At 46.0% G+C, this 20172-nt stretch overlaps 1 protein-coding gene across 2 annotated transcripts in view; it reads left to right on the plus strand.

Moving 5' to 3' along the window:
* The window catches only part of DELE1 (DAP3 binding cell death enhancer 1), a 20495-nt gene continuing 323 nt past the window's right edge, over positions 1-20172 (plus strand). Inside the window, exons 1-11 of one of the 2 annotated variants that reach the window (XM_080398282.1) lie at positions 1-319; positions 446-557; positions 773-893; positions 1252-1395; positions 7931-7986; positions 9600-9693; positions 10401-10543; positions 11302-11460; positions 12376-12468; positions 15913-16069; positions 16324-16588. In XM_080398282.1, the coding sequence (XP_080254408.1) occupies positions 213-319; positions 446-557; positions 773-893; positions 1252-1395; positions 7931-7986; positions 9600-9693; positions 10401-10543; positions 11302-11460; positions 12376-12468; positions 15913-16069; positions 16324-16580 (1443 nt within the window). In that variant the 5' untranslated portion in view covers positions 1-212 and the 3' untranslated portion in view covers positions 16581-16588. The remainder of the gene's footprint in view (positions 320-445; positions 558-772; positions 894-1251; positions 1396-7930; positions 7987-9599; positions 9694-10400; positions 10544-11301; positions 11461-12375; positions 12469-15912; positions 16070-16323; positions 16589-20172) is intronic. The other variant, XM_080398283.1, reaches the window with a different exon arrangement.

A 20172-nucleotide genomic window follows, 5' to 3' on the forward strand; every position in this document is an offset into this window, starting at 1 on the left:
TGCCCGCCTGCTGGGCTCGGGTCGCTTGAAACCACTCCTCGGCGTTTTGCCCGAACGAGCTCCGTTCTCCCCGCAGCCCGGTGCGGGGGCCGCCGCCGCCGTCCCGCGGGAGGCCCGCCGGGACCAGCCTACCCCTTCAGCCGCTCCGTCCTCTCTATGGTCCAGGCCGCCGTCGCTCGGCAACGCGCCCTCTCTATGGTCCCGCGGGCGGGATGTGGCGGCTGCTGCTGGGCCGCGGCCTGAGCCGCTGCTGGCCGCCCCCCGCCCGCCCCGCCTGCGCTGCCGGGCCCCCCGACGGCCGCGGCCCCAGCCCCGAGCGGTGAGTGCGGCCCGGGGCCGGCCTGCGGCGGGAGCAGGGGGTGCCGCGGCCCTCAGGGCCCTGGGAGGAAGGGCGCAGAGGGCTGGCGTCTGGCCTCACGGTGTTGGTGTTTTCTGGTGGTTTCAGAGCGCCCGGCTGTCAGGATGGACGGCCCCGGGATGGCCGGGAGCGAGGAGGAAGGCAGCAGCCCCTGCCCGACCTGGTGCCCCGCTACTCCGTGCTGGAGGCAGTCACCTGGGTGAGGAGCGGCAGGCAGGGCCGGTGGCCCCGGCCGGGGTGTCACCAGAGGGCCCTGGGGGTGTGAAGGGCGATGGGGGCAGCGGGAGCCCTCAGGCTGAGGAGCTGTGGTGGGAGAGGGGCCCGAAACAGAGCTGTGGGCAAGCTGCCACCTGGAGACGGGAGGGAAGGTGGGAGTGGGGCTGTTTCCCGTGACTTATCTCTGCTTTTCCTCAGGGAGCGCTCGGTGCGCTGCTCCTGCAGCTGCTCAGACAGATCTCGTGGCTGAGATCGCTGCCGGACGCCAGGAGAGAGCACAGGTCTGCCTGGCTTTCTCCGCTGCCCTCTCAGCAGACAGGTTAGCAGCTCTGGCTTGAGAAGGGGTGGTGGGAGGGCCCGGCTGTCAGACAGGATTTCTGCCTCACGATATGTTAACTAACGCTGGAAGAGAGCTGTTGTGGGAAGCTGACAACCAGCTTTCAAGCTTTCCAGGGAGACTGAGGGCTGGTATCTGTCAAGGGAATCTCACTGTTTCTTACTGATCTGATGCAGTCCCACTTCACATCCCGCATGCCCTTACCTTACCTGTCTGGACTCTGGTCCGTGAACTTCCCCTCTGCTTGACTTTGTGGTCAGAGCAGAGAAGGATACCAGGCAGCTATACAGTCTGGTGTTGTCTCCTAAAGCAGACACTGCTTTTATGCTCTATATTACAGTGGTGACTGAAGCCTCAACCAGCTGCCCCAGTGAGCAGCTGGGGTCCTGCTTCCTGCGGAAAGCAAGTCCAGAGGTCATACCAGAGAATTCATCCTCGGGCATCCCCTCAGGGCAGGGAGAGAGCCAGCCCTGGGCAGAACTAGGTACGTACAATGTGCTGCAGGGCAGGATGCTTGTGGCAGAAGGACTTCTGAGTCTTGAGTTTCCCTAGGGCAAAGCTAGAAGCCAAGCGTATAGCCATTTATTGACACTTGAGAAGAGAGGCTAGAGTGGAAAGACAGAACTTCAGAGAGATGAACCAGGAGTCCAGAGACAGGAGGAAAAAATCGGAAGGCAGGGAGGAGCCTGTGCTGTAACTGCAGGTGACATCAGCTTTACCAATACAGGTATGCCTTAGCGACCTGATTACAGCATCCAGTTTCTGGGTTTTTTATTGTGGACAGATGTTTGCAGCTAGAAGGATTCAGGAGAATACTGCACCATTGATCTGGGAGACTTGTGTACATGGTGTGAAACTAAAGGAATTATTTTCTTCCTGGAAGACAAAAATGTATTTCTGAGCGCTTGTGCTGTAGATAAGAGTGTAGAAGGAGGTATCAAAGACATCCTTATTAAAATGAGTTTTATAAAAATAGAAAGATATACTCAAAAAAATTTGAAGTCTAACCAGGAAAGTATGCCCTACATATTAAACTTAAAGTCATATCAAGGAAGATCAGATGAAGCCTGCATCAGGGCTACTCACTAGATGTATAAACACTAATAATGTCTTCAAGAAAATTGTTAGAAGCGGGTAGAACAACATGTGCTCATGGCTTGGAAAAGACACCTTAAAAAGTCAGCCCACAGATGTTGGCTAGATAATGTAAGGTGCTACAGAAAAGGTCAGAGGGGTTCCCCGTTCTTGCCTCTCTTCTGTGCTGATGTAAGCTACTGCCCATCACTGCTTATCAAACCCATCACCTGCCAGAGGTTACCATTCCCATCAGTTGGCAAATGGAGCATTTTGTTTCCATGTCTCCTAATTAGCTCCAGGAAAACAGCCAGGTTAATTTACCTAAACTGCCAATTAGACTGTTTAACCCATCTGCTTTTGCCTGGAGCGTATTAAGAAGCACTCAAACACAGTGCCTTGCTGGCACATTACTGGACATGGACCTCTGGGAGAAGTGGTGGGGAATAAGTAGAGACAGTGATGCCTTCAGTTGGCACAGTGGAATGTTCAGGAGTTAATGTGTGTCTGTGTCTGACAAACAGTTTCCTACTGAGAGTCAACAGGAAAAGCTTTTAGGCAAACTGATAAATTGAACAGTGACAAGTCACTAAGGCCACATGCTCTTTGTTCAGATGTTCTTCAGAAGCTATGAATTGCTGAGCCTCTAATGATGATATGTAATCCAGTGCTCAAATCTGCTGTATGACCAGAACACTGACAAATTGGACACTGGGTTTTGAAAAGGGCGAGTGGTTTGAGCCACAGAACTGCAGAAAAGGTAATTCTGATAGAAACGGTGTTACAGACTAGAGATGTTAGATACTTGGATGACTGTACTGTATCAAGGAATCAAAGCTCTTAGAAGGATTTAGGAAGCCATTTCTCAGGCCAGCTTGCTACATTGCAGAGACTTAAGAGAGTTGTAAATCTATTAAGAGTTCTTTGGAGAAATCAACAGGCATGTGGAGCAAGATCGTCCAGCTTTTAGCTTTCTGAAAACCTTTCAGCCAGGACCTAAAACAAAGCTATCTGGAGAAGTAAAACTGATGTGAGGGAAGTTGGAGGGGGTACTCTTAGGCTAGTAACTCCTTAAAGTACAAGAAATAGTTTTCACAATGGAGAGACGTTACTGGTGGATTCCTGTAAGTCCTTTGTTGAAATGTGTTCTGTTCAGCATGGTCAGTGGTGATGTGGAAAAAAGAGGTGACGAGTGAGGTGGCAGAAGAAGCAAGTGGTACAAAATTATTCAGGACAGTCAAATCTGAAAGTCACAGCAAAAGATTGCACAGGAATTAAAACCAAGGTAATCCCTAGGTAGGTTAAATTACTATACGCAGGGGAGTGTGGCTGTAAATACACATACAGAACAAAGAGCATCAAATTAATAATTATATTGCAGAGGGAACATTTAAAGTCACTGTGGATATGTTTTTGATAAGGTTAAGTCAGTGCTCAGCAGCAGTGAGGCCAATTAAATGTTAATTATTGTAAAGGAAGGAACCGAGGACAAGACAATATCGTAGGTTTGTGTAAGTCTTATGATGCAGCCACATCTTGAACACTGAAGGAAAAGACGCTCTGCCTTAAAGACAGTAACAAAAATGACATAGAAAAGGAGACAATTACATATAAATAGAGACTGACTCTTCAGCTTAAAAAAGAAGCAGTAGAGGGTGTGCTCGTGCTCTGTGAAATTAAAAGTGTTGAGGGAAGGTGAATAGGGACAATATTTTTCATAATATACATATTAATAGGCAGCACAGAAACAATCAGGTAGCAAGTTTGAAAAAAAGGCAAAAGACGGTACCTGTTTGGCCAGTGCACAGGTAAATTGTAGAACTCTGCTACAGGCCAGAAGTATAAATGGGTGCCAAGAAGTGATTAGGTAAAATTACACATTTGTGTAGACTTAATTGGTCCAGCCAAAACCTCCTGCTTAGAAGATCACAGAACAGCTGATTGCTGGAAAGTTCTGCCAGGAAAAGTGTGACTTTATAATCCCTGTTCCTTACCCTTTCTGCCCAAGCATCAGTCAGTTGTCAGAGATAATGTATGTCAGAAATAATTTGATTTTGCTTAATACAGAAGTCCTCAGGTTACATTCTCACATTATGCTGTGCATTCATTTTATGGGAATTTATTGAGAAAATTCAGGGTGAAGAGATTCAGTAATTTTCACTGAAAAGTCTGAAAACATGCATAGTTTTGTAGTGTGAGAAGTCCTGTGATTCTTTCCATGGAAAGTTTTAAAGTGAAGCTTGGTGATGCCTTGGTGTTGCCTTTCTCTCAGAGTATGTTTTGCTTTCTGCAGAAAAAGCTGCCTAAGGTTTAGGGTTTTTTCTTTTCTTTTCTTTTCTGGTGTTTAGCTACCAAAAGAGAATGAGGCTGTCTAAATCAGAATGCATATTGCAAGGAGCTGGGGAGACCAGAAGGAAGGAAAGGACAGGCGCCTGGCAGATGACGCGGGGAGATCTGGTAGCAAAGTCTTGCCATTAGGGAACAGACTCCAGAACTCGGGAGTGGAGCAGAATGTACCTTCACTTCTCTAGGTCGTTGTTTCCAGCAATGGCAAAGGACCTTCTAGAGCGAATTCCATGTCCTCACCCTTTCTTTCAGTGTTTCAGTTAATTTCCAGAATTGCTTGTGCTGGTCTATGTGTACAGTGACAAACTGCTATTGCTGTCAACTACTTTGTTACTTCAAGTGGCAAAGATCTTTGTGATGGCTCCAAACATCCCGACTTTGCAGATGAGCCATTCCAGTTTTAACATACCACAGTATGCTAGAATCTGTTACTTTCTGTGTGTTTAAAAAGAAAACTTAAGGAAATTCATTTAGAAGTTGTTTTAAATAGCTTTCTGCATATTACTATCAGTAAGTCTTCAGCTGCATGATCGTGTCCAATTTTTTTTCATGCAATTCATGCCTCATTCAAAGCTTTTTTTGCCAAAAGTTAAAGGCATATAGTGAATGAGCAGGTGATTACAGCCAGTCTCAGTGTTATCGCAGCTGAATGCTGCCCTGGGGAGTTGTATTTTACCCCTGGCAGAACTGTAAAATTTGTTATTTCAATTCTGAGATTACGGACATTTTAACAGTGTGTTTTCATTTCAAAGCACAATGAAACCAATTGGAAACACTAAAATTTTCCATGAGGCAGAAATCCTGGATTTTGTCCAGCTCTTGTTGTGAATTCATTCTTGTGAAGCGTTTGGATGTTTTGGGATGAGCAATCTAGACTGTCTATGAGAAGATTATTAATTCCTCATTTGGAGCTAGCTTTGAGCAACATTTGATTAGTACAGGATGAACAGTGGGGAAATACAAAATATTTATTAGCTGCTGAATATGTGAGCATTGGGCATCCAGTACACTGAAAGCTGCAAGATTGCATGGCAAAAAGGATGCATAGTCATATTACATCGTAGCGTATGTTTGAAGAAGTAGAAATAAAGTTGCACAGAAAATTCCAACTGTGGTGTTGCCAGCCTCTGTGTGCTTTAAACATACAACGGTAAGAATAATTGAGCATGGTTCTGTATGTGCCATATAGCAACAAATTTGTTCAGAGCCTATTTCCTATGAAGTTCTGCTGAAGATTGACCATTCTTTGGGAAATAAGAAATAAACAGTTGGCATGAACTTTTATTAATTAGCAATAGGCTGAAGATTATCTGAGCTGGTTCTTTCATTCTGCTGAAGCAGGATGGCATTCTTTGCCACCAAGGGATGCTTTCATTTCTCTGTTTAGTGCTGAGGGAACCTAAGTGTTGTGTTTAGATTGTGTGCCTGAAACGGGCGAGTCTTAAAGATCATGATATTCATGAAGAGTTTTGATTTGAGTCTTGCCCAGCTTCAAAGGTGAGTTCCGAGAGAAATCATTTATCTCATCCTTCAGGAGATGGGACTGGATATCAGGCTCTGTTGGTGCCTGCGTTTTCTTCCAAATGACCTTATGCTCTCCAGGAATGGTAACTCTAATCTGGGGAGATTACTGGGATTTAAGTAAGGAGGGATTTCCAGTGGTAGAGGGGCTGTCGTTCTGCAGGCTGAATTAGTTTCTGTTTATTTTTCATGGGGTAATGGTTTGTCTAAATTACAGCATGTTTTCTGAGTAAATTATGAATCTCTGACTCGGGAGTAGATGTCTATGCAAAATGTGAAGATTCTTGAAAGCGTGAACGTACTACTGTTGTTTAAACAAGTAGCTGGGAGAATTTTTAATACGGTCAGGTTTTTTTCATGGGATTTGCTGTTGTATGTATGGCAAAAAACCTAATTACATCATGAGGAGATACCTGAACAAGAGAGAGCCTTACAGTGAGAAAGATCAGATAATTTTATGCCTGATCTGAAAATAAATGTAAAGCATAACTAATAAATTCACAGCTTATATTACTTTTGGTGGAATGATGAATAGAAATCATGTTTGCCATAGCGATCTTGCTTGTTGGGTGAGTGGGGCTTGTTCAGATAAAACACATTTCAATACAGCCAGGGGGGAATTGTTTATCTGGGAATAATGAGGCTGCAGCTGGAACATAGGCCATGGCTTCATGTGCATTGTGAGACAGTGCAGGCACCGCAAGAAGCAGTCCTGCCTGTTGCACGCTTGTTTCTGCCGCTGGGCCAGCATGAGTATGTGTGTAGCCATATAGTGCCAGGAGCTGGGGAATCGGGCCCCCGAAAGGACTGAATTTTTTTCCTGCTATTAGCTCCCTGCTCTACAGCCACACTGTTTGGGAGGGGGTGAGGGAGACATGGGGAGGGCACAGCTACTTCTTGTGTTAGCAGCACTGGCTTGAAGTGATCCAGGCTTCAGCACCTGGTGTTAGGTGCCCAGTGGGATCCAGCTGCTTACGGTGATTCAGGTTAAAAATAATTGGCCTCAGTCAGCCCTCGCCTGTTCATCCCCTTTGCTGGAGGTCACTATCCTCTTAGAGTAGCTGACATAAATGCCTGTGTAATCACTTCCAGCACAATTCTGTGGCATAGATTTTGCTGTAGGTGTCTTCGTTAGATAATTCCAATTGAAACTTGCCAGGTAGTGGCTGAACACGTGGTTGTGCCAGCATATCTAAGAGGGCAGTGATGAGCAAGTGGGTCATATTGGGGCGATAACTAAAGCCTGCATCCAGTGCAGCCAGAGTATCACATCTGATCACCCCCTTGCAGAAGCAGAACTGTACCCTGGAAAGAAATTACCTGGAAAAGGAGCTAGGGAGGCAAGTGCCTAAGCGTGAGATCTCAGTGTGATGCCCTGGGCAGTGGGAATTGGAGCACGGTTCTGGTACGTGCAAACTAGGCAGTTGTGAATTCAAATAAGGAGGCAATTTTACTCTTCCTGTGATACTGGTGAGGGGATCCACACTTCAATAACAATGTTGAAAATTCAGGGATAGTGGCAAAAAGTCATACAATTAATCAACTCAGGCAGAAAAGTACTTCAGTTGAAAGATGTGAACAGCAGTCTGTTTAGAATCACAGGCATGAATCAAGAGGGGCTGATTAGTCCTATCAGGACTTTCAAATGGAGGATGGGCTTTTTAGTAGAGAAGAAAAAAAGCTAGAAGAGCCAGTGTCTGGAAGCAGAAACCAGTTGTATTTTAATCTGAAATGAAGCAGAGGTTTAAAGCAGTGATTACAAGTTGCTGGAACAAACTTCAGAAGAAGTGGGAGATTCTCTACCTTTTGGTGTCTTCAGATCGAGACTGGGGGCCATTCTGGAGGAGGCGGATTAGCCAGCTGCAGATTACAGGACTGTACTTACGTGGCACTTGGTTGCTTTTGAACAAAGGTCAGACTGGTCAGTGTTCCTTCTGTTCTTAGTGTCCCTGACTGAGTGGGTGATCAGTCCTCTAGGAAAGAGCGTGGGATAGAAAGGATGGGAAGAGGAGGAAGAGGTAAAGATATAGCATTGCTTAACTCTGCTTTTTGTGTTTGGTTCGTTTTCTTTAATGTAGGGGAGTTCCAGATCCCTGAGAGCTCAAGCTTGCGGCCAGTCCTCCACAGCACAAAGGTACAATTCAATCTTTTGCACCCTCTGTCTGCACCTGAGGCCCTTTCCCTACAAGAAGACGTCTCAGTGTGACCCCAAGCACAGCCTGAGCAATCCACTCACACGCAAGACTGTTTTCCAACCTGCACAGTTAGGGGCCAGGAGGAAGAGAAATGTGATGTGCTTTAGCCAGAACAAAGTTCCAGGAATTACAAACTGATATCCCTGTCCTTTAAGGTGTCTGTGTGATAGGGGTGCTAGTAGAGAAGCACTAAAAGAAAATGGGGGGGAACAACCAAAAAACAAACGACCAACAAAAAACCACCTCTCCAGTAGCACCAGTCTGTTCTTAGGTATTTGCATTTTGGTGCAATCTTTCACTAGGTGATTACATGCTGTTGCTATTTTGGTTTTTACCAGACAACCCATGACTGAAGAAGGTGGTGTCACTTCTAAAGCCGCAAATCAGAACCTGCTCTTGTCTGTTAGAGAGAGGAAGACACTTTGGGCTTGAAGAGAGTACATCAGCTTGAGAGTCACAAGGCTATAAATTGTATTATTGTTCTTGTTGTGATTAAACCTGCTAATTCCTTGCAATTCAGTCTTGGGTGCAGACAATTCCCCATTTTAAAAATCAGTCAGCTGAGCAGTTGCTCAAGGACACAGTGAACAGAGTGAAGGTAAATTCAGTATTTAACAGAGTGGATTCCTCACTTTGACATGGCAGTGTCATGCTCCCCCACCAGAAAGGAATTTGCTTGATCTGCTGAGGGGGTGAGTATCGAGCTCCCCATCCTGGGAGGTGCCGTTTCTGCAGGGCCGTAGGAAGAGTCTAGCTCGTTCATAAGTCGTGGAGCAAGCCTCAGGAGGCCCCTGGGAGAAGAGGGGCATTGGTCCACGCCTTGCCCTCTTGTGAGCAGCTCTGAGTGCTGGCTGAGCAGCAGAGCTGCTGGGTGACAAGGGGCATTTTTGCTGCGTGACTTCCCCCAGTGCAGAGGCATCTCAGCTCCTGTGCAGTGTGCACTGCTGCCACTCAATGGCACAAAATTTGTTCGCAAGCTGGGAAGGTAAAGCTTCAGGCCGGGCTAATCCTCCTCCCACCTCCCAGAGCTGTGGTAATGTAAAAAATGCTGTTCATTACTAAGAAAGAAAAGACATTGTCTCTGCGGTGCAGGATTTTATTAGGAGAGTGCAGTGTTCAGTAAGCTGACAGCGTGGGCTTAGCTTGAATTGTGTAAAGCATATACAAATATGTCAGTGCGTGTTTGGCAGAGACTATTTGTGCTGTTGACATGATGCAGGAGAGTGAACAAGGGCTAGCATTACTTTTGAAGAGGAGAGTTAGGAGTAGTATCAGATATTTGCTACATTCTGAAAGGTCTGATGATGTCAGAGAGGCTACGCCAAGCTCCCTGGCCACAGCGGGGGCGAGCAATGTCCATACAGCTTCCCTGACTAGATGGCTGTGTAGAACAGGGAGATTTTTTTGTGGATACATGACACCAGATTACATCATCCTCTTGATAACTATAGTACAGTATAAATGTGTCTCACTGCTTGGTTTCCAAGAAAGAATCTCCTGTAATGTTTGTATATTTTTGCTGTCTTAAAAGCTTTCTTCTTTAACTCCTTAGGGTGACCCAGCTCAGCGAGGGCCTTTAGAGGAAGCTGCTTTCCAGTTGCAGCATATTTTCCGGATCGACATTTCCATTGCATTGAATATCCTCGGTAATGTGAACTTGGATTTGTTTTGTCCTTAAACCACACATTTCTCTTTTTGGAGGACCTCCAAATCATTGCAGGTCTTGTGTGAAGGCAGAGATGGCATATACCCAAGCTGAAGCCTCCTTTCAGCAATTTCAACTGTGCTTTGAGAGATTTATTGCCCTTTGTCCCATCCTGCCACCTGATTTATATCAGCATATTTAAATCCAGGCTTGGGTGAAGCCTGCACTGTTGTCCTGACATCTGTAGTTGGAAACGAAGCCATCTCTCTTTTTTGCAACACAAGATGTCATATCCTTGTATCCTTTTTTTATTATCTGAGATTTTGGTCTTCCGGGCAAGCTGAAAAAGCAATTGCAGAATTGCAGCACTAAGAGCTGAAGATGCAATGATCTAAGAAAAAGGTCCCTTCCCTGTATACACCACTAGTTGCAGTACTAAAAATGTGAGCCACTTCTGTGTGAACCATACATTGTGTTAGCCCGTGATCCTTTGCAATGAGACTAGAAAAATTCCTAAAAGGCAGCGTTGCCATCTTTGCTATGGAAACTTTGGTCCTGTGGAGTGAGGGTTGGTGAGCCAGCTGGAAGTGGACAGGAGCACCTGGCATGGGCCAAGGAAGGCCTGGTAGCTGTGGGGGAGGTTGCTTCATTTGAGGCTGCATTCTGTCCATTTTCTTTTCCCATGTTTTTACATTGTGTTCTCCTCAGGGATTGAAAGTATGAGAGCGGGCCATTACAGGATAGCCTATACCTGCTTCAAACTGGCAGCAGATCGAGGTTACAGCAAAGCCCAGTTCAATGTGGGTCTGTGTTACGAGCATGGCAGAGGCACGGAAAAAGACTTGGAAAAGGTATCCACGGCTTGTGGAGTTGTATGTGTGCGGCACAGACCAGGAGGGTGGGTTATGTCGGGTGCACAGGCGCTTTTCTCCTTCTGCATGGGTGTGACAGTCTCTGAAGTCTTGTTAGAAAATGCTGGAAATAATATAAACTGTGGGTTTGCAGTGCTGGCTTCAGTGTCATAGATCCCCTCAGAGATGTGCTCCTGAAATCCCCTTTGTCATAGCTTCTGAGGTCTTCTCGTAGGTACACAGTCTGTGCTGCTAGCACCCAGGAGAGTACCAAGGAGAAACCTGTCATGTTACTGTATTTAAAACACCGCTGCACATCCGAGAGCTTCTTTACATCTCGAGCCATCCAGTATGGGTACCTTAACTACAGCCTGCCACCTAGTGTGTGTTGAACATAGGCAGCACCTTCTGTAGCCAGAAAGATCTGCAAAGGTGGCTTGTTCCAGTAATTGTGCAGATCCCCATTGGCACAGGGTGAGCTGTGGTATTGTTGATCTAGTGCTGCTCCCTTCAGCATGGGGAGTTTTGACTAGAGAAGGCAGGGTGGTTAGAGGGCTCTTGTGTAGTTGCAGTCCGCTTGTCTCAGTTAATCTCTGTTCTTCTGCTGAAGAGGTGTGGGAGAGCTGCTGGGGTAAGCATGTGCAGCTTATGATAGATCTAGACAAGAGAGGTTAAGCTTATCCTGGCCAGAGGGGAGTCATGCCATGTTTGAGGGCAAATATTACCTGAATCACGCAAGTGTGTTTCTCTTTTTCCAGGCAGCTTTTTATTACTACCGTGCCGCCAGCAGCTGTCACCCCATGGCACAGTACCGCTACGCTAGATACCTCTTATGCCACAGACCTGAAGATGAGTGGGGCGGGCATCAGAAGGCAGTGACTTTCCTGGAGCAGGCTGCAACGGCCGGGATTACAGAGGTTAGTGTCCACAGCGTGGGAGTTCATAGGAGAGGGCCAGCAGAGAACCCTGTCTAAAGGATTTGAACCACAAGACGTCCTAGAAAGCAGCATGCGTGGGACTGGAAGCAAAATTCTTCCAACTTATTTATACTCCTGATGGTGTATGGGAGACAGCTCTGCCTGCACATGGGAGGTAGCTAGGTACCCACTGTGCCAGCAGTGTTGGTTGTCTGTTTTCCTGTTGGGCTTTTTAATGTGGCTCTTAGATTAGGTGCCTAGGTTAGACCGTTGGCTTAAGAAAACTGACCTACAGTTGAAAATGCAGCTCTGTGTTCCACCTCAGTTCTGACAGTACAGGTCACGTTGGTGGAGGAACTTCCATGAGGTGCTTGAAGTAAGAATAGATCCTCGTTCTGTATCTGTGACTTTTCAAGATGATTCATCCGCAAGTATCTGTGTACCCTGCCCTCCTTTCCCACTCTTTAGGAGATGCATTTAGGCATGTGCCATCTTGTGTTGCGAATACCAGTCGTTCTGGCAGTGACTGTATCTCATGTAGCACGCTGTTCCAGGAAGTGCATCTGCTGTGTCTTACGGACAGCTCACAAGTAGGAGCCACTCTCTGACTCTGACTTCCACAGTGCAGTTTGAAACGATGTTCTGGGTCTTAGAGTGTTAGTATGGTGGTCTTCACTGCACATATAGTGGACTTCTGTAGATCAAATGTGATTTTTCATGTTTACCATGTCAGACTGATTTTTTTCTAGGACAGCCCCCCCATTCTCTCAGCAGGCTCTACAGCAAGCAGGGTACTTAGCACACTCGTCTTGCCGCAGTAACCCCAGCATCTGAGCAACTTGCAAAATCAGTAAAAGAATAGGAGTAATTAAGAGGGAAAATCCTGGCTGATTTGTACCATGTGGGTTTTGGCAGGCCCAGGCTTATCTTGGAGTGTTCTACATGCGGGGGCTGCAACCTAAGGAGAAGAGAGGTCTGAAGTACCTGCTGCTGGCAGCAAAGAATGGCGTAAGTAATCCCTTTGCAAGCTCTGATTGTTCTCAATTTATGATCATTGCAGGTTACAGGTAGCAGATATCAAGGCTTCTTGGAAGTGGGAGTAAGTGTAGGGTTTCACCACACAGTCTGAAAGCAGAGTGGAGCCTTGGTGCATCTTGGAGAGGAAACAGGCCCTGGCACACAGACCCTGCAAAACATGAATGTAGAAACAGCTCTGTTGGGTTGGAGTAGTTCTTACGGCACCAGTACTTATCTTCATCTTACATAATTTTACAGGTTTCCCATTATGGAGCACTACACCCTCTTCAGTCACTATACACCTACATCTACACCCTCTTTCACTACTTCCATTTTGAGAACTTTGTTGTGTCTATCTCAAATCTGTTCTTCAAAACTGGCCCATTATTTCTTGCCTTCTATAGAGAGGATGAAAAGACTGTTTCTGGTTCTTTGCAGGGACCTTTAACATACGTAAATACTTGAATTCAGCCTTCCTCTGTCGTCGCAGTTGCTCTTCACACATCATGTTGTCTCAATCCCCAACAATTTCCTTGCTTGCACTTTCTTCAAGTGACCCAGGCTTATTATTTTGAAGGGCAGTGCCACAATCTTGGCATAGCACTGCTCCTGAACCCTTACCAGCACTTAGAGGAGTAGCAGTATGACACCCCATGTCTTGCAGCCAGGTTTCTGCATCCCACAGTTCTGTTTCTTTACAGCACTGTGACATTGTTCACTTGTTTTCAGCTTGCACTGCATTGTAATAGCCAGTTTTTTCTGAAGAACTTGTTCATTTTAACTTCAGTTCCCACAGCTTTTGTGTAATGGAAAATAATGAATAGCTATTCCCTCTTCTTCTGGCTAATACTTCTGATTCTGTCACCCTTTAGTTTGTCCTCTGAGTCATTTCTTTTGCAGGCTGCAGAATGCTGGTTTAGTTAGTCTCTCCATATAGTTAAGCTATTCCATTTTGCTTGTCAGTCTTCCCTCTGTTTTTCTAATTCTCCTTTGACCATTTTAAGATGCTTAGACTGAAACTTGACTCAGGATGGAGGTATGCCAGGGATCTGACATAACGAGATCCTCTGCTTTGTTCTGTATTTCTTTCCAATAATTCCTAATATCGTTTGCCCTTTTGCCTGCCACAGAGCAGTGATTTGGTGGTTTCAGGGAACTGTCACAGTGACACACAAATTTCTTTCTATAAGTGCTACTTGGCATTTGTCAACACAAAGTTGACTCTGTGATTGTGTTGCCCTGAGATCTTCTCTGGTTAATTCTTTATTATTAATTTGATCACTCTGAATGACATTACATCACTTGCAAACTTTGCCATATCAGTTTTCACCCACTTAAGAATGCAATCCTGTCAGATCACTGGTGGGACTAGACCTGACTAGCCACAGCAGCTCAGACATCACGATACAGTATTTAATTCCAAATCTGCTAAAGATCTCTCATAAGCTGCATCATTGACTCCTTTCTTCCAGCCTGATGTCCGATGCATATACTGCACAATATAACAATGAATTATCTAATTAAATCGATGATTGTCATTTACAGAATGCCTGGTAAGCCCTTAACAACAGAAAATCTGTCAGGTAACTGCAGGTCCCAGGGGCACCCCTGACTCGATCAGTGTTTGGCATGTTTTGGTCACAGCCATGACAGTCCTCAGAACCTAATCGTTCCCTACCTCTGCTTCCCGCTGGATGCTGGCTGTGGAGCCACAGCCTCATCTTTGGTGGCAGGCTTGTGCGTAGGCGCCCTGGGATGGAACCCCACGCGTTCTGCTGGGAGAAGGGCTCCATGAGTACGTGCATTTCCCATTACCCTGGAGTTTGAATTTATGTTTAGTTGGTCAAAAGAATAGTGGATATGGGTGAAGCAAGGATGGCACCATTTAGCTACAGCTCCAAAAAAGGGAAAAAGGCCCAAAAAGTCATGGGTTCGGTGTTTGTCTCTCAGGTTGTTGCTCTGTGCTAGAGCTGAGGGGGAACTCTGACAAGTGTTCTTCCAAACATAATGATGCTTCAGAGAACTGCATTCTACTTCGGTTACCGCTTTTTATCCTCCTTTATTTCATGCATGCAACCATAGAATATAAAAAACATATTAAAGAGTGTTGTTGGTGAGCTGAGTCTGACCTTCAGGTTTCAAAGCATATTGTAGTCACTTATAACATGTGAATTTGGGGATCTTTTCTCCTTGTGGTCTTGCCTTTGAGGTGTTCGTCATATGAGAGACAGCTAGTGGAATACTTCTAATTTAACCCTGTCTCTTGTCACATCTGAAGTGCCAATCCTTCTACATGTTTATCTCCTCTCTACAGAAGTTTATTGCTGTCATAAACTGAGACTTGCAACATTTTCGAAAGCACCCACTCACTGAGTTCTTCACTTTCCTCTACCAACTACATCCCAGACAGAAACACTTGCAATATGTTCCTTTCTCATGGCTTTATTAAAACTTGCTACTTGCTTTTTTCCTTTATTTTCTTTCTTTTTTCTTTCTTTTTTTTTTCTTCTTTTCTTTTTTTTTTTTTTTTTTTGCAAAGCCTTGTCTAGATCACGTTTCTGGCAGTCTTACTCTTTAAGTTATGTCACTGGCTTTTTTTCTGGAAAAAGTCTGTGTGAATACTAACCCATGTGGGTTTTTCAATGTCTTCGGGACCATCATCTTGCTTTCTTATGTCTGAGACCCTTTTCCTCCCTCCCATTGGATTGCAAAAATAAAGTGCCCAGCCGACATGTAAACATATGACGGGTTTGGATTTGGCTTCGCTGACCCATCTACAGTGGCATCCTCTACGTTGTAGTTCATTCTCATCAGTTACATTTGAGTAGTTTAAGTGCTTCTTTGCTTGACTTAATTTCTGCTGGTTGAGATTCCTTCTGGAATATAGTTAGGCGGGGCTGAGCAAGATAGTGGTGCACTGTTGTGTTGAAGGCCCGATGCTGCCAAAGGGAATCTTCCACCCTTGGCAGCAAATACCTCTGTGGAGTTTGTTATGTTTTTACAAGTCTTTCTGCGTGAACTGCAATAGGGCAGTCCACAGGGCGTGCACAGAGTTTGGGTGTGATCAGGATGTGGGTGCAGCCAAGGCTGCCCAAATCCTCTTAGCTCTGACCCCTGAGACAATCGAGATGCTCTGTGGAGACAGCTGTTCTTTTGTGCCTGTGACACAGCCCTGGGTGTTGAAGGGAAATCGGCAAATTTAATTGGAAAGGAATAGGAAGGAGCTGGTAAGAAATTGTGCTTCACTAAGTGCTCAGAGAAAGGGATTAAATTACTGAAGATCTGAGGGATAGAGGAGTAAACTTTAAAGGGAGGGACCAAAGACAGAGCATTAAACTTTAAAGAAGGTGTTAAAGACTCTCTGTTCTCCTTTCATATGCTGCCATCACTTCTCCATCATGTGGGGCTCATTGCTGTGCTTTCTCCTGTGGCTAGGATGCCCAAAGCAGGTACCACGTGGGCGTTTGCTATGAGAAGGGCCTCGGAGTGCAGCAGAACCTGGCAGAAGCAATGAGCCACTACCGACAGTCAGCTGCTGCAGGGAACAGGAGCGCTCGGGAGAGACTGCAAGTGTTAGAAGAGGAGGTGGAAGGTACCGTGGGCAGCAGGGGAAGAGGGTGTGAGGGACTGCACGGAGTAGTGACCCCATAAAAGTGGGGCCCACATTGCCAGAGGAAGGGTAACACAGGGCCATGGCAAAAGGAGTCAGTTTTACTGCAGGGAAGGGGAGCACTTGTCCTTTTCAGTTCTTCCACTTCTTACCAGCTATTTCCAGTTGAGCTGAAGTGGAGAAGCTGTTCCCGTCGTATGATGTGTCATTAATACCTTGTTTTAATGTACTTTCAGATGTGCGAACAAAGCCTCCATTCTCTTATGGAATGAGAACTTCTTCCTCTAGCCCCTCTTTCTGGGCTGTTAAGTGTATGCCTGCAGGCCTCCACGCCACCCAGCCAAGACAATCTGCCCTGCCCCTGCCCCACTCCTGGAGTGCAGACAGGCTCCACATGATGGTGCTCGGCGGTGCAGGATGGAGACATGCCCTCGGAAACAGGGCAGTGCCACTGGAACTGCAGTGCTTGCAGCCCCACCACTGCTGTTACTAAAGCAGTCGGTAAGTGAAACAAGCAGCAGAAGGGATGGCAGCTCTTCTTAGTCTGTGTGGAGGTGGAAACGGGCTGGCAGTGAGTGGAAAGAAAAAGCTTTCTGTTAATGGAACAGGAGCCATTTTTAAATAGCAGGGTTTTGAAAATAAACCTTGTGATACCTCCTATGCCACCGTGTCACCCAGCCCTCTACCTTCCAATACAGGGATGTTTTGTATGCTCCTTAATTTCTGTACAGAGCTACGTATGGACTCCCACCATGCCACAGTGATATGATTTGGGGCTACAATTGCAGTAGCCCTGCACATCTTGCACATGGTCCCCCAGTGAGGTTTGCAAGCCACCATATAGTGATGTTGGCAGGTGTAGAGGAATTATAGAGGACTATATGAAAAGTTTATTTGTAAAAAGTTTGTAATGATTGGTAAACACATGAGGTATGAAATGTTAAAAAGGAAAAAAAAAGGGGGAATTGTAGAGGAATGAAGCTGGGTTAATTAATATTGATAACATACAGCTGTGGGCTGGCTTCAGGGGCGGTGGGTTGGCTGATGTAGACAAGGTGCAGCTGTGGATGGTTCTGGGAAGTGATTGGGCAGCCAAGGAAGAGAGAGGAGGAAGAAGAAGAGAGATAGTGCATGCCCTGGCTGAGAAGAAGGCAGCAGAGGGACTGGCATGAAGAGTATGTTGGTATGAGATGGTGAAAGACCTTGTTGCAGCTGGCGGGTTTGGAGAGTGCTGCGACAGGCAGGTAACTCTGTGATAGGCCTGGTCTGCACCTCTGAGGCAATTTGATCTCACTTCAAGGTTAGCTGTTCCCCCAGCAGCTCTGCTACCAGCTTGTCTCTGCCTGGCTGTTGTGGCAGTTTAATCTGCCTTCAAACCTGTGCAAGCAAGACAGTGAATTGTGGTTATTAGGGCACAGTTTTTTTGTGGGCTATTGCTTATGGATCCACCTGTACTAGTGAGAGTAATGGCTGTCCTCAGCCATCCCACACCATTGCCGGTGTCCTTCGGCCCCCAGTTATTATTCCTCCGGCTCTGGCAGTGAGCTGCTCCCATGGGTACACCCCTTTGAGTCACGATGAGCAAGGTTTGCTTCAAAATTTATATTGTGCGTGTTTGCTAAGCACGCCAGCTCATTTTCGCTGAAGTGGATAAGGGATGCTCCCAGCGGGCAGTAACCACTGTCAGGCAGACAGCGGCAAGCAGCTGGTATGATAATTTCTTCCACTGGGGCAGCTGAATCCGGAAAAAGACATTTGTCCACACCAGTTTAAACTGGTTCAAGGGCATCTGTACAAACTGTCCAGCTTCCTGTAGCCATGGTGCTCTGGTGCTTTGTGTAGATCAGACTCTGAAAAACAAAGGCAATGGCCCCATCCTGAACTTGCTGTGGTCTCCATTTAGCAAGGGAGGGGCACAGCCAGAGCTCAACACATCTGATTGTTCTTCTTACTCTGGTCTCTCTTTCTGCTCAGACCAAACTTTCTTAGACCATTTCCTTTATCAAGCAGGATACATGTAGCAGGAAATTCCTCGGGTGGATTTCCTATTCTGTGATAATCCACAGCATGCTTACGCATTGGTCAGGACAGGACGGGGTAGGTGTTGGGGGGGCTGAAAGCAGTTTGCAGAATCAGGAAGTTGAACCAAGAGAGAAGAATGTGTCTCCTTTTTAATCTGCTTATTATAATGTATTTTTGTGTAAAGATTGTCCTTTGACAGGCACATCAAAGCAAATTTCCAGAGGAAGATGTGAGGTTTTGCTGTGTATTTGTCCTCTGTGTGTTCCCAAGATGCAGAGGAATCTCATAAGGCTGCATCTCCTCACAGTCATAGATATGCCTCCCTCGTGGTTAGCACAGCTGCAACTCAGTTAGAATTTGGCTCATAGTCATTGTTTTGGTGCAAGAGCCTGTTTTGTTTGTGAAACAAAACAGCAAGATATTTCTGTTAGCAGCGCAGCAGCATAAGCAGGCTCAGGCAAACCCATCAGTGTCATTTATTGCCAGAGGTGGGGTCATCTGTAAAGCTCTTTGGAAGCTCCAAATTCAACAATGGATATTTTGGATATTGAAGAGTCTACCTGGGAAATCTTACTCTGTTGCTTTTGTCATTTGGTCCCAAGAGCAGCAAAAAGGGATAACTTTCCCATTTACTCTGCTTTAAATTATGTGTATAATTGTATGCTGCTGTGGTTTGTGTGTGTACACGCTAAAAGCAGGGCACTGTCACTTCTAGGTGTATGGAAAAGGAGCGCAGGTGGGACACTCGGGATGCTCCAGGATCATATCTGCTGGGTTGTGCTGCCTGTTCTTTTTCAACTTAACAGCAAAATGAAAGCCAAAAATATCACCCAAAAGTCACCTGATGCGGCAGCCCCACCAGGAGCAGATAAGCTTTGGAGAAACCTGTGTTGTGAACGGTGGTATCTGTGGTGAAGTCAGTGCAGTATTTTTAATGTAAAGATGGTGAAGATAAGGCAAGCAGAGGAGGGGCTGGCAGTCACTTCTCAGCCTTGCTTTTGTAGTCACTGTAGCAAGCAATGACATCGTGCGCTGCTAGCAGCGGAGGTGATGGCTTACCCTCATTCCCACAGCCTGACTCTCTCTCACCTGGACAGCCACTTTGCCACATGCCCCAAATTTGTTCTGGTGTTTTGTATCACAGTTGGAAGACACAAATTATGGTACAGAAGAGAGTCCTATGTGTGCACGATCCAGAAGCACTTACCTGCCATCCGTGCACTGCTGCGTAAGCCTACAGATGCACTCCAGATGCTTATGCCACTGTTGTCTTACCCGTTCTCTGTGAGTGCAAATCCCCTCGGTTAACACCACCTGTGTGCTTCTTCCTTTGTTACTAATATCTGTGTCTTCGTTTCCCTACACATGCTATTATCCTAAAACTGTCTTATAGCTCACATACATGCAGATCAAAGTAAAAAAACATAATATCGTTGAAGCTTGTGGCTGAATATTGCAAAACAGTGTTTTTACGCTTCCCTTTTCCCAGGTTACCTTTGGCAGGCTCCAGCCATCTGTTGTCTGCTTCTGGGCAAGGACTATGCTCCAAAATCCAATGGCCTCAAAAGAGAGTGTGGAGAAAGATATTGTGGGCACCTAATGCAGCCATAGGAGAGATGCCAGTGCTGATTTTGGGGAGTTTTACGAAATGCCACATTCGTAGTGGTAGAACCCCACCAGCTGTATCAGTGGGAGACAACAGGCAGGTGTCTCCTTTGTGAGTCGCCATTTCAGGCTTTCTGCAGACGACACATCATTACATCAGCTATACCGCACCTTGTTCCAGAGATGGTAGTGTTAGAAAAAAACAATTTTATTTAAATAAGAACTGAGATCCTGGAGCCCAACTCTGCGGCACATTGCAAAGTCCATGACTGCAATATTTTATCGTCTGTGGTGCACTATGATCGTGTGGATGTAGCCGACTGTGTTGTGCTTGTGGTTAATCTAACAACCCCCATCCCCTCAATCAGCCTGCCCTGGGAGAAAAGGGCCCTTTGCTGCTGTGTGGCTTGAGTGTGATAGTAAGGTGGAAGAAGAGGAAAGCTAGGTAGGCAAGAACA

This window comes from Falco punctatus, assembly GCF_963210335.1.
Source record: "Falco punctatus genome assembly, chromosome: 8".
Taxonomy (NCBI): domain Eukaryota; kingdom Metazoa; phylum Chordata; class Aves; order Falconiformes; family Falconidae; genus Falco; species Falco punctatus.